This window comes from Oenanthe melanoleuca, chromosome 1A, assembly GCF_029582105.1.
Source record: "Oenanthe melanoleuca isolate GR-GAL-2019-014 chromosome 1A, OMel1.0, whole genome shotgun sequence".
Taxonomy (NCBI): domain Eukaryota; kingdom Metazoa; phylum Chordata; class Aves; order Passeriformes; family Muscicapidae; genus Oenanthe; species Oenanthe melanoleuca.
The window spans coordinates 57,615,256-57,628,777 of record NC_079334.1 but is presented as its reverse complement, the minus strand read 5'-3'; the positions used below and the strand labels follow the sequence as shown (position 1 = coordinate 57,628,777).

Genomic DNA, 13,522 nt, shown 5'->3' with positions numbered 1-13,522 from the left:
CCATGGACCTTCTCTGGACTGACTGCAAAAGGTTCAGGTCCCTCTCGTGTTGTGAACCCCAGATGTGGATGCAGAACTCCAGGTGGGGGTTTGGGAGATGGAGCAGAGGGGCAGAACTCCCTCCATCACCCTGCTGACCCTGGATGAGCCCAGGACACCTTTGGCTCTCTGGGCTGTGAGCACACAGTGCAAGCTCACATCCAGTGCTGCTCCCAATCTCTTCTCCACCCAGACCATGTTTGTGGAGAAGTCCTGCAAGAATACCATCAACTAGAAAAACTGTCTGACAGGGTATCAGCCCCCAGCAAATGAGCTATAGTACTTGGAAAGCACAAAAATATTTGCCAGAGGTTTTGGATCTTTGTACTAATCCAAATGAGGTTCTGAAGACTACACTTGTTTTGGGCCAGAGTCAGAAGAATTGCTGTACAAAAATGTTTGACACTAAAATTTAGCCAGGGATTCTTTTTTCCAATCATACTAGGAACTATTTTTTTAAGTACTTTTAAATACTGATTCTTTGATTTTGACACCTGGCATGCCCACAAACTACTGCACTGCAAGGCTGGGCAACAGTATGTTAAACCAGGATCCTTGCCTTGGCCAGTTTGGCTGTTTTGTTTGTCTCTGCTGTTCTTGCTATAATAATAATTTCATCCAGTGTCCAGATGAATGTGTCTAATTCTGGAAGAGTGTTGTTTTTTTCTAGTGATGCATTTCCCCTGTGAGATAGGAACACTGGAAGGTTATTGTGGGCTGGAAACCACAACTTGTTTAGCCAGAAAGATAAATATTATCTATATTTCTTGTTCTTTCCTATGCATTGTATTGTCCTGGAGAGCAGTGGGAACAGTGGAAGGCGAATGGCAGAGACCTTGCCAAGCCCGTGATGTGATGAATGACTTCTCACATCCCAGGGCCTGACATGCAGAGGCCACAGAGGGTCACTGCTGTGTTCAGATGTTAAAAAGGCTGATCACCCACCCACTGCTTCCATTTCTAGCACAGGAAGAGCTCCCCCATGCAGGATCCACATGGGAAGACACAGCTCTCCCATGAAGTATTTCTCTGTATAACACAGGCCTCCTGCCCAGGAAAGCTGATCTTCTGCATCCTTGCTATCTCATTTATGAATATTCTACCAGACTTGTTGAATGATACGACCACAAAAGAGAGAAACATATTCCAACATTTCTTCTAGTCTGGGCAGCGAGTGTTGTGTGCTTTCTCTTTTCCCATTTCCTTCCCTCCTCTTCACTGTCCTGTGCACACGGACAGACAGTCAAGTTTCACGTGCCCCATACATTAATCACAATTAACATATGACACTTGTGGACAACCAATATGAAAATCCCTTCAAATCCAAGATGGAGCAGGAGCTGCCTGCAGATGGGATGCAGCAGGATGAGGAGGGGAAAACAGCATTTGCTTCTGGATGAATGGCTGTGCATGAAAGGGAGCTTGCTTGATGGATTTCCCTGTACAGAGATTTTTTCTTTGCCAGCTTTTGATTATCTAACTGCACTCTTGAAAATTACACTGGAGAGATGGAAAGAGGCAAGCAGTGAGATCCCCTATTCTGTGTGCTTTTCACCAGCTGGACCAGGGAGTGTACAACCACGTTGCAGCCAGGCTCTGGAAGGGGACATGGGATGGGTGCCAGATCCAGCCATCCATGGCAGCAAGGAGTGGAGAGCTGGACAGTGGGAGACACAGACACAGCTGGAGCCAGGGCTGGCAGGCAGACCCTCTTCTTGTCTCAGCTCTCTCGGGTCATACCTGTGTATTTACAAAACTCCCCTTCAAGCAGACATGGGGAGGGATAAATAACTGTCTAATCTGAGGCAATCAAAATTTTGCTAAGCGTGGTGCAAGAGCTCTTGGCATTTAATCTCAGTCTGGTTTATAGCTGCCAGTGAGCAGGGCCCTGTCTCCTGTGGGAAACAAGCAGTCACAAACCTGTACATGTGAGTAGGAAACACAGAGACCTTCAGCCCCCTCTCAGATGATTAATCTGCTCACCCTATGCAGAACACCAAAGGCACTCCAGTTCCCCTCTGCTGTACCTTGCAGGAGCAGAGAGAGAAACCAGCAACCACCCTGCATGGCTGTGTGCCCCAGGGCTTCTGCTCCTGCAGACACAGCAACAGTTTTACACACGATGTGTCCAACACCCAGGGAACACCAAAAGGCTGAGCTTACTAAGAACACTGCTCATCTACCAAAACTAAACAAAATTTTATTCTGGGCATCTCAGTCAAATACTCTGCACTGTCCCTGGGAGCTGCTCCCTCTGAGAGGGAGGGGGTGATGGGTGGTGGCTTGCAGGACCAGCATCCATCTGATGCTCCTCTGCTGGCACCCAGCCCTTCAGCAAGGAGCTGGGGACAGGCTGTCCCCAGGCAGGCACAACACCTCCCTGTGGGCAGCAGAGCAAGCATCCCCTCAGACAGGGTCCCACTGCAGGGCTGGGTACACACTGGGGTGTCTGTCACCCCAGAACATGGAAACTGGGACAGAACTTGGGCATGCACTGCAGCACTTACACAGTAGAGAGAAACCTGCAGCACACAAAATTTTAGAAAGGTCAATGCAGAAGTTTGGAATAAAGTGGGGAGAGGCTGGATGTAAGACAGGGTAGTGTGAGGTAAAGCTTGCACTTGAAGGGAGGTGGATTCCTTGTCTGCTGTCACTCAGGGCTCTTGCAGGTTGAACCTCAATAGACACAGTCTGGAAAAGAGCCATTGATTTCCCTTCCCAAGGAGATGCTTGTGAAACTCTCACAACCAATACTAATATCAAAGTGCTAGAGAGGAGCAGGGAACAGCCACTTCTGTTCCCATGATGGAAAAATACAGCAAGAGGGGTGTTATAAAGACTGCAACAAACAGTCTTCACTTTGGTTTAAAAGCCTTTGGGAAAGTGCCTGAATGCTCTTCCTGCTCCCCAGCAACTTTCACAAGTCACTCATGTCCAGTCCCCCAGGACACAACCTGCTTTCTAGACTGAGATATTCACATAACAGACACTGTTTACATTAGGCCATGAGGAAACACTAAAAGGTAGCAGTCAGTGGTGTACTGATTCCCTGGGAAGACCAAGGATCCCTGGGAGATCTCTACCAGTAAAACCACATCCCCAAACAGCATCCCCAAACAGCAAGCCATGCTGCCAGCAGCAGGACAAGGGTGAATGGCCAACAACCACCCTGCAGAGAGTCTGGAGTGGCACAGGTGACATAGGTGATGCTGAGGTTGGTGAGACAAAGCACAAGCCCACAGGTGCCTCAGCCTGAAGCTGAGCTGAACCAGCTGCCCAGGAAACACTGATGCCACGGAGGCAGCAGCCACTCCAGATGGCTGCAGGAGAATGGCAAGGAGCCTGTGGCTCTGTTCCTGACACTGGGTGCCATCTGCAGCCCCAGGACCTCTCCAGCTGCAGAAGGACACAGCAATGCCTGGTCCTGGACTGTGGAATAAACAGGTACAAACCCTAATGTCCCCACAAACCCCAGTACTCCTTCTCCATGCAGTACATACACACCTCCAACATGGTCCTATTTAAGGTAAATGTTTAGTGAGAGATACATTAAAACAAAACAGTCTTTAAAAAATCCCACTTCCTTGACCTTTCTCTTACTTTTAAGAAAAGAGTAAAATGTGCAGCTGTGGGACACACCTGAGCAGTGCAGGGACCTGGAGAAGATCTTGTGGGTGTGGACCTTTCAGGTCTCTGTCTCCATGCTGCCACTGTCCACTGGCAGAGCCCAGCAGGAATAGTGTGGCACAGGCTGTGGCTTTCAGTTTCCAGGACTGGCCCAAGGGAAGGAGGAATGGAGGAAGACTACCTGCCTAACAGCAAGGCATGGTCTTGACAACCTAGGAAGGTCTTCCCCCATGCAATCTGCTAGTGTGCTTGGGCAGATGTCAAAGATTGCGCTTACAGTGTTTCTCCTATGTTTGTTCCAGAGGTGAGCCCCAGCTGGTGGGGGAAAAAAAGGTGGGAATTACACAAACATTCCAGACACACATTGCAGTCTGTGCACCTTTCATGCCCAATGAAAAGACAGGAAATGTTAAGACAAAGAAAGGAAGCATGTTAAAAAGACTGAACCTTTCATCAGAGACCATTGAAATCCCATAACAAGGGCTGGTATGAAAGGTTGCCTATTCTCAGAGGTAAGACAGTGCCATTTCCTTCCCTCTCCATGAAGCAAACACTCATGACAAATCCAAACCACAGCTGTAGGGGATGAGACACACAATGCAAATAAAGGTTGCATCTGAATCCATCCCAGCTGCATCACCACAGCTATTATCAGATTGAAAATCATATTTCAACCAGTCAATATGCAAATACTGTAGCACTGCACCATCATAAAAAGCTATAGAGTTTCAAAAGAAGTGGCCTCCAAAAATCCAGATTAAGGCAACAACAAGGAAAATGAGAAATTACACCAGCCTGACCGTCTTGCCCTACCTAATGAACTAAATGAACTATCAGAGGTTTGGTGGGATAATCAGTGTGGGGAATGGAGAAATGTCCTACACACCACCATGCCAAAGTACCTGACTTATAAATCATGTACTGGGTACCTTTGGTCTTGAAGGTTTATCTCTTGCTATATATATATATATATACACACACACACACACATATATATATATATATATATATATATATACACCTATTTATATACAATTACAAATATTAATTATTTGTAAGAAAAATACACGTTAGAAATTTCTACTTAAAAGCCATTTACATGGACAGATTTTTGCAATGACTTCCACAGATAAATTATGCATATTAGAAAATACCTCTGGACACAGAAATCTGAAAATATGTGCAACACTCCCACTGAAAACAGTATTTTTATATAAAGCACCCTTTAACCCTTTACAGGTTTATTTTACTCCTTGACCCCAGTGCTGGGTGCCATAAGAAAGGTTCCTGCTCACATCCAGCCCCTCCAGGCAGCTCCAGGCCTTGGGCAGTGAGTGGCTGAGGCAGAGACCATTTCCTCATGTTCACAGCCCAGTCTGCCCTACCCCACAGCACCAACAATGCCCTGTCTGTCCCACACTCAGATGTCACCCCCCAAATGTGGGTCACACCAGCACACCATGCTGCTTTGATTTCTGTTATTTGGGGCAATCAAGTCTCCTTGGCAGGGGGGAGCAGCCCCCTGACGAGGGGAGAAAGGATTTAACTGGAGATTACATCTCTTCTGCAAATTTGCAAGAAAGGCTCATTTAGGCCTTTGTGGGCCTTCTTCCTCCTTTCATCAATCCCATCCTTGGCTGGGCCATCTGCTGATGCTTGTGATGCCCACAAATTAATGATGACAGCCAAAACCGTTGAAATTTAACATCTTCCCTAGCAAAACACAGTCTGGAAGTTGAGACCTTGCCTACCTTTTTCTTTTAAGGTTGGCACCCTTCATCAGTTTCTGGTCAAGGGATCCTAAAAGCACAGTTCTTTAAAATTTGCAAACACATCACATGAACTTTGGGGCCAGACAAGAGTTTCAGAAATATAGACAATGCATGGTCAACATCAAGACCTAGAAACTCATATTGCTTCAACAGCACTCTAATTAAGGCTCAGACCTGAGACATTCAAACAGGCCACAGCATTCATAAATCAGCCTTCCTTTTGCAAAGCTTACTTTATGTAAGAAAATCCTAAACACAGCAGAGCAGAGTCAGGGTGCACTCTGGAGGCTGTGGTGGATGAAGGCATTTTTAGTAAATGCTGACCCAAGATGAAATTTTTATGTGCTATGAAACCCTTATGCAGCTGCAATACATTGCTAGGGACCTCAGTGAAAAGGAAAGACTTGAAGATCAAGGGTCTTTCCCATCCTAGTAACTCCCTCACCATTGCTACCTATGGCCAGACTTAAGAGAAGAGCTCTGAAGAGCTAACTGGACTCCCATGAGCAAAAATTTTCCTCACTTCTTTAATTTTAAACAGAAAATGATGGAAGCCTCCATTCTTCCAGAGATCAGAGGAGGGTAAGTGGGTGAGACAAAAGGTTTTAAGGGAATAGCCTGCAAAAGACTCAAGAAGCTGACCTGGTTCTTGGGCTGGTGCTGGAAAAGAGAGACACAAAACTGCTCTTGTTACCACTGCACTAACACCACCTCCTGTGCATTATTTACTTCTACTGACTCACTAAAAGCTTCCTACACTTCAGCATAAGTGGTACAGAAAGGATCCATGCCTGAGTTTCTGACACTCAGTTACAACCCTGATTGTATCTCAACAAGCATCACTATTTAAATTCCAGGTTGTTTTTTTTTTCTTCCCTTCCTTTACATCAAACTCAAACATGTATGTATTTAATAATCTGAAGAATAAGAATTTACAGTGAAAGTGCCCATCAGAAATATAAGTAATCCTAATGAAAATAGGTACTGAGTCACAATCTGTATTTCTGAAATACAGCGCTTAGTAACAAAGGTGGAATTGGACAGACTTTAAACAACTTTTTATCAGTGCTTAAAGAGTGTACAAATACCACTTAAAATAGTTGAAAAACATTTTTTTATGACCTATCACAGCAACAGTTCTAGACAATATACAGTATATCTAAGAATAGTAGCAGTCATAGATGGAAACTGATAACATTTGGGGACTGAAGGTTAATCCGTTCTTGAAAAAAAAAGGAACAATGGAGAGTGAAATAGAAACTCAAGTCCCATTAAAGAAAACTATTTTAAGGGCAGAATGATGAGTTTTAGCATCAATCATAGGAAAACAGTTCAAAGTTTTTCTTAAAAGATCTAAATTTGAAACCTTGGGAAAAAGAGCTGTTTGCAGTGACAGCAAAAAAAAAAAAATCTTAAGGGATAAAAACAAATACAATGTAAAGATAATCCGTTTGTATGTTTTAAACACTACAAATCTGACTGTTCATTTGAGCTTTCTGTGATTAAGGTCAGTAAAGATTCAATGTTCAGTCAAGTTTATCCTTATTCCTTCATGCAGTTCCAATGCACTCATCTGCTTGTAAATCATGGTACATGCTCTCAGCACTGAAGGCACATTGACATGGATTAAAAAATCAGCTGTAGATTTCAAATAAACCCAAATGGAGTATAAAAATGTTTAATTTGTACTGGTTCTGGCTTGATTTTCTTTTTTTTTTCTTTTTTTTTTTTTTTAAGAAATTATATTCTACTCTGCATATTACAGAGGAAAACACAGGAGAAAACCAAAAGAGGATCATCCCAATCTACCAGGAAAGCCACGAGCCCTGCTGCTGCTCCCCAAACACGCAGCCACCCCTTGGCTGAAAGGAAGCTGAGCAGGTGCCTACATTAAGCCAGTGCACACTTTGTCAGTTTGCATTTGAGCAAGCCCATAAGTGCTTTGCCAGCTCAAGGACTTAATTACATTTGAAATAAGCTAATTCAAGGAATAAAAGTCTTCCAAAGGTAATAAAATTGTTTGCTGATGTATCAAGTCAGTCCTCTTGTATAAAAGAGTGTATTTATATGCAGCGTGGGTCTGGTCCTATTCAATCAGTGATTAAATATTTACTGTTTGAAGGAATAGGGCCAAATTTGGAGTAATTTTAAGTATTAGGGGAGAAGTGCTAAATCCTAATGTATCCAATTTAACTATGCAAAGTAGGGAATATTATTGCCTTTATTGTACTTATGAAATTCAGAGGCACAGGGAAATAAATTGTAAGAGTCAGGGTACCAGAGAAACCACTTGCAGAAGCTCTTGTGCTTCCCAGGCAAGTGTCTTCTGCAACACATGCTGCTGCTCTCCCGTGGTGCTGGGCAGCACAGGGGACAGTTGGGCAGAGGGCCAAGAGCCCCTGCCACAGCTCCACTGGCTGCACAGGGCTTGACTCCCCCTCTGAGTGCCTAAGGAAACGTCTAAACAAATTAGCAGAAAGTCGGTGGCTGATTTTTTTTAATCAGAATTTGTTCTCATCCAGCCCTTGGCATATGGTTTCATCCAATTCCCTCCTCTTTGACTTGATGTTCTGGGATGCTGCTGTCACCTGTTCCTGTAGAACGAAGGTGCAGTAAAACAGGGCCTCACTGGAACTTGCGAAGATTCAGAGCATTTTAATACACTCTCTGAGCAGGTGAATTTTCACTGTACATATGTAAATCTCCTTTGTCCTGTGCTTCTGTGCAACATATCAAAAATCCTGCTCTGTGTTCCCACAAGACCACCTTTAAAGTTTTATTTTCAAATAATAAATTCTCAACCAGTAAAGACTGGCATTTTTCAGCATCATTAAACTGTATTATATAAAATTCCATGTTGCTTCAAATTATTTCTTCAGATTATATACTCTGGGTTCTTTTTTTCTTTTTTCTTGTGCTATATTTAACATTGATAATTGTTATATTTCAATATATCTAAGTGATTAAATGTGCTTAGCTCAAGAATAAGTCTGCTGCACTGTACATAGCAAATATACAGTGCCTCTTGACATGGTTTGGCATGGGTAGGTTTTAATTATGCACGAATTTGAAAGGAAATCGCCCTGTAAGTTTGATATAAATTAGGAGTCTGGCTCACACCTACACCTTGCACAGTGTGAACAAGTTAGTTTTCAAGTTGGGCCCGTGGATTTCCTTCTGTGCCCGGTTTCTCTCCGCTGCAGCAGCAGCCCGCAGCGGCCGGGGCGCCCCGCGCAGCTCGGCGGCTCCGAGCGATGCTCAGCGCGACCGCGGGCGGGTTTTGGCCGAGCCGCGGCTCCGGGAGATGCGGCAGGAGCCGCTCCCCGAGGGGCTGGGCGGGGCAGGGCGGCAAAACCCGGGAGCGGACAGCGAGAAACCCCCACGAGGGCACAGCAACATTCATTTTGCTCGGTCAGACGCGAAACAGCGGCGGAAAACCCACCCTGGGCGCACAGCCGCAAGCTGGTGCTTCAAAATCCGAAAACCTTTTTAAAAGGGCGAGCGGCAGAAGAGCAGCCCCGGAGAAACAACCTCTGTCGCTGCTCCTCACCGTGCTGGACAGACAGACAGCCCCGCCCGCCCTATCCGCTATCCCTAATCCAGGGCTGAGGGCTTGGGGGGAAAAGCAGCAGCGAGGAAAGGAGTGACTCTGTCAATTATGTGGTTGCAACATAATTTCAAAAATACAGCATTTAAAATAGTGCGAAATGGAAATCCCAGCTTCTTTTTTCTCTCTGCACATCTGTGTTTCAGCAGGTTGAATGCGATTTACCTAACCTGAGTGTGTCTTGTGGGCTGAAAGATTTAAGGTTCTAAGGAAAAAAAAAATTATCTGGTGAAGTCACATAACTTACATATGTGGGTTTTTAGAAAGACTAGTATTTTAAAATCAGAAGTTTCCTATGAATTTGGTAAAACTATACTGTTAAAACTGGCATATAGACAAAAACTTCAGGATGCCTTATATTGTGAAAACGAGTATTTGATGTGTTTGGGGGTTATGTCTTGAAAGTAAAAAATTCAATTAGAATCTTCACATAACTCAACTAGCCAATAATTTACCTGAAACTTAAATTTTGAGCTGGAACATGTCAGAGTCAGAAGTTTAATTCCATCTTTAGCCAGGGACTATCATAAAGTATCTGCTTTTGAGCAAGGTGTTTTAAATAAACATCTATTGTTATTTTCTCTGATTTCCAATTGCCTGCTGCAGAATTAGCTGTTATTATTCTGTAGCATTGCAAACTCCAAACAGACACAAAGAGAGAAGAATTGGCGAATATAGCCTTAAGCAGTCTCCCACAGTTATGAACTAAAAAATGTTTCACACATGGAAGTTTTCTATACAGAGAGACGGTGATGAGGCTATTGCACCGCACAGTGCTGGTGTCCAGGGGCACTCTGTAGCAAAAAAAAGCAGCTTCCCACAGTAGTGTACCTGCCCCACTCAGCCCTGGGCTGTGCCACTCACCCAGTACAGCCCCAGTACAGAAGAGACGCTACCTTGTGAACAACTTTGTCTATTCTTTCTTTTTCATTATCCTCCGCCTGGGCGCTTGAAATGAAGCAGGTTTTTTTATTAATTCTAAGCACGACCTTCGATTTCCAAAGGCACCTGTGAGTGCCTGACCCCCGGCTGTCGCCCGTGGCCCCTGCAAGGGAGCAACAGGCTGGCCGAGCGCCGCGTCCGTGCCGGGCACAGCGCGGTGACAGCGCGGTGACATCGCGGGACCCGATGGCAGCGCCAGCTGCGGCACCGCAGCCCCCCAGGACAGGGGGACGCGCTCGGTGCTCCGAAAGCCGCCGAACTGGGAAAGGGACGGGCTGCCAGCAACTTGTGCGGCTCTGGATCCGGCGCAGCGCCGGCTGAGGAGCGGGGACTGGGAATTTCCTCTGCTCCGGGCTGCGCCTGGCGGAGCCGCGCCGGGGGAAGCGGCGCTGGGATGGGCGGCGGTCGCGGTACCGGGGCAGGTGGGGACGGTCCCGGTACCCGGGCAGGTGGGGACGGTCCCGGAACTCGGGCAGGTGGGGACGGTGCCGGTACAGGGCAGGTGGGGACGGTCCCGGAACTCGGCAGGTGGGGACGGTCCCGGTACCCGGCAGGTGGGGACGGTCCCGGTACCCGGACAGGTAGGGATGGTCCCGGTACCCGGCAGGTGGGGACGGTCCCGGTACCCGGCAGGTAGGGATGGTCCCGGTACCCGGCAGGTGGGGACGGTGCCGGAACCCGGGCAGGTGGGGACGGTCCCGGTACCCGGCAGGTGGGGACGGTCCCGGTACCCGGCAGGTGGGGACGGTGCCGCACGGACGGGGCGCTCCGCCGAGCCCCGCCGGGGTGCCCGGGACACGGCACAGACCGTCCGGGGCTTTTCCCCCGCCGCTTTCCTCCCCGCTCCCGGGACACTCCGCCCGGGGCGATCAGCGCCGAGCGCCACCACCTACCGTGGTACTCCTGGCCAGGCACATAGGCGGCGGGGTTGCCCGCGATGTGGAGGGCGATCAGCACCTCGCCCTGCTCGCCGTCGCCCTCCAGCTCGCCGTGGTGGGTGCAGAGGAAGAAGAAGGGCGAGAAGCGGGCCCGGGGGGCAGCCGCCCGGCCCGCCGCCAGCAGGGCACCCAGGGCGGCCAGCAGGCAGGGCCAGCCCCCGGGGACGCCCCGCCGCCGCTCCATGCTGCTGCCGCCGGCGCCGCTGGGGCATCCAGGGCACGGCGGGGCCGGGCTCGGCTCCGCTGCCGGGACGGGGCGGGCCGGGCTGGGGCGGGCGCTGCCCCCCGCCGCGGCCCGCGGGACTCGGAGGAGGCGGCGGGAGCGCAGCGGAGCTCGGCGAGGGCAGGGGCGGCCCCTCCGCGCCCGACCAAGTCTGCGCCGTCCCCGCCTGCCGCTGCCGGGGTGCGGGGCACGGAGCTGGGAGTGCGAGGGCTGGGAATAATTTATTTCCCCCGGTGCCGGGGTGGGAGGGAGGGGAAGGTCCCTCCCCTCCTTCTCCTCCTCCTCCTCCGCCGCCGCCCGCTCCTCCTGCTCCTCGCTCTGCGCGCCGGTGTGCGGTGCTGCCGCCGCGGACACGGGGCTGCGAGCTGCGCTCTGCGCTCTGCTGCCCGCCCTTTGTCTGCCGCCGGCTCCCTGTCCCTGCCCTGCCCTGCCCTGTCCCTGTCCCTGCCCTGTCCCTGTCCCTGCCCTGTCCCTGTCCTTGCGTCCACGACCCAGCTTCTGCCCTGGCTCTGCTCCCGGGTCTCAGCCCCTGCCCTTGCCTTGATCTCTGTACCTGCCCCTGACCCTGCCTCTGTCCCTTACTCCCCACTCTGACACTTGAGTCTCTGATTCTGCTGCCTCCTTGTTCCCGTGTTCCTGTCTCTCAGCCTCAACCCAAATGTCTCTGCTTCTACTCCTTTATCCATCCTTTTGTCCGTCTGCTCAACCCACTGTCTTTTAGTCCTGCCCATGTTCTTGTCCCTCTGTCCCTGCCCCTGTGCACCTGCCCCATCCCCTATCTTTTTGCCCCTATTCCTCTGCCCCAGTTCCTGTGCCTTTGCCTCATCTCCAGTTCCTGCCCTTCTGCCATGTCCTGCCTCTGCCCTGCCTCTGCTGTACCTGCACCCACTGTTGGGGAAAAGTGAGATTTCTACTTAAACCTTCTGCACTGCCATTTCAAAATTATACACATACACACACATCCCCAGAGGTGTGTCAGGCAGCTCTGGAGGGGTCCAGTGTGTGAGTCCCTGGGGAATGCAGGTCCCTGGGAGAAGGCTTCAACTCCCCAAGAGTGTGTGTCCAAGCCCTTTATCCCAGCAAGACGGGCAAAGCCAGTGGAGACCAGAAGGGGAATGAGAAACTGAACACAAAGCACTGGCAAGTTGAACAATTCATAAAAACATAAATTTTTAACAAAGCAGGACTGACAGAGGGCATCAGGAAATGGGAGCAAATCCACAGCAGTTTAAATCATCCACCATGCTGCTACTGGATCCTGCCCAACAGCCAGAGCCAGCCAGGGTGAGCAGCAGTGACATGATGTAATTGGAAAGGAGAGCTTACCTGCCAGCATTTTTGAAGTGCAAAACTGGCACTGCCCAGGGGCTCCCTCCTGGATTGGTTTCAGTGCCAGAGGGAAAGGTTCCCTCACGGAGGTGCAAGCCACAAGGACGGCACCACGCAGCTGCCCTGGGTCTGTGCAGGCTGCTGCCCTGGCCCACCTCCCACCCAGCTGACAAGAGCCCCTCAGTGGCCCAGGGGACATCCCTGCCATCTGCCCACCCTGCCTTTTCCTCTGGCTCTGCACCGAGCCTGAGCTCCCCAGCAGCAGCAGGACTGTGTTTGCTGTGGTACTGGGCTCTCTCTGGGATGGAGTGAGGTGATGTCCCTCCTCAGCTCGGCTGGAGAGATGCACTGCCTTTGCTGTAAAGACAAAGGGCACCAGTGGTGCAGGGGGTAGACCACTGGCTGGTGGCTGTCCCTGGCCACTGCTGTGGAAACTGGGCCTGACAGCAGCTGGTGAGGAGTCAGCTTGGCTCTGAGGCTTCCCTTTTGGGTGGTTTATTTGTTTTTCAACTTTGGGTATTTGTTTGCTTTGGTGGTTATTTTTTAACATCTGTGCCTCCTCCATAAATTTCAATGCTTGTAAAAGTGACAGACTAATAACAAAATTTCCTCATGCCAAAATCTCATGCAGGCCAAAGCTGTGTGGGCTCACTGGTGAAACCTCTGCCAGCGGGATGTGTTCCCCCTCCTCTCCTGCTTCCCTCCAGCAGAGGCTTGCCAGCGAGGCCAGGCCATGCCAGAGGGGCTTCAGCTGAGCAAACACACCCTGGCTCATGCCTGCTCTGCCCTGCAGCCGTGGAAAGTTGGCCAGTCATGTTGGAGGAGGCTGCTGGACATAGCCAATTCTCTTGTACAAAATGGAAGTGGTAGGGAAAGGGGGTGATGGGGTCCCACTGCTGTAGCAGGAGGGGATGACATCCATCTCTGTCCAGATGCTACTGTACCAGTTTCCAGCAAAGTCTTTTCATTTTTTTCTATAAGAGATAATTCCCTAAATAATCTTGGACCATGGGATAGCTAACCTGCCAGCAGATTTCAGGGCTCA

At 49.4% G+C, this 13,522-nt stretch overlaps 1 protein-coding gene across 2 annotated transcripts in view; it reads right to left on the bottom strand.

Moving 5' to 3' along the window:
• RELN (reelin) overlaps positions 1 to 11,418 on the bottom strand; it is a 268,404-nt gene extending 256,986 nt beyond the window's left edge. The window contains exon 1 of one of the 2 annotated variants that reach the window (XM_056516168.1): positions 10,881 to 11,418. In XM_056516168.1, coding sequence (XP_056372143.1) covers positions 10,881 to 11,109 — 229 coding nt within the window. In that variant the 5' untranslated portion in view covers positions 11,110 to 11,418. The remainder of the gene's footprint in view (positions 1 to 10,880) is intronic. The other variant, XM_056516160.1, reaches the window with a different exon arrangement.
• Between the last annotated feature and the right edge of the window lie 2,104 nt (positions 11,419 to 13,522).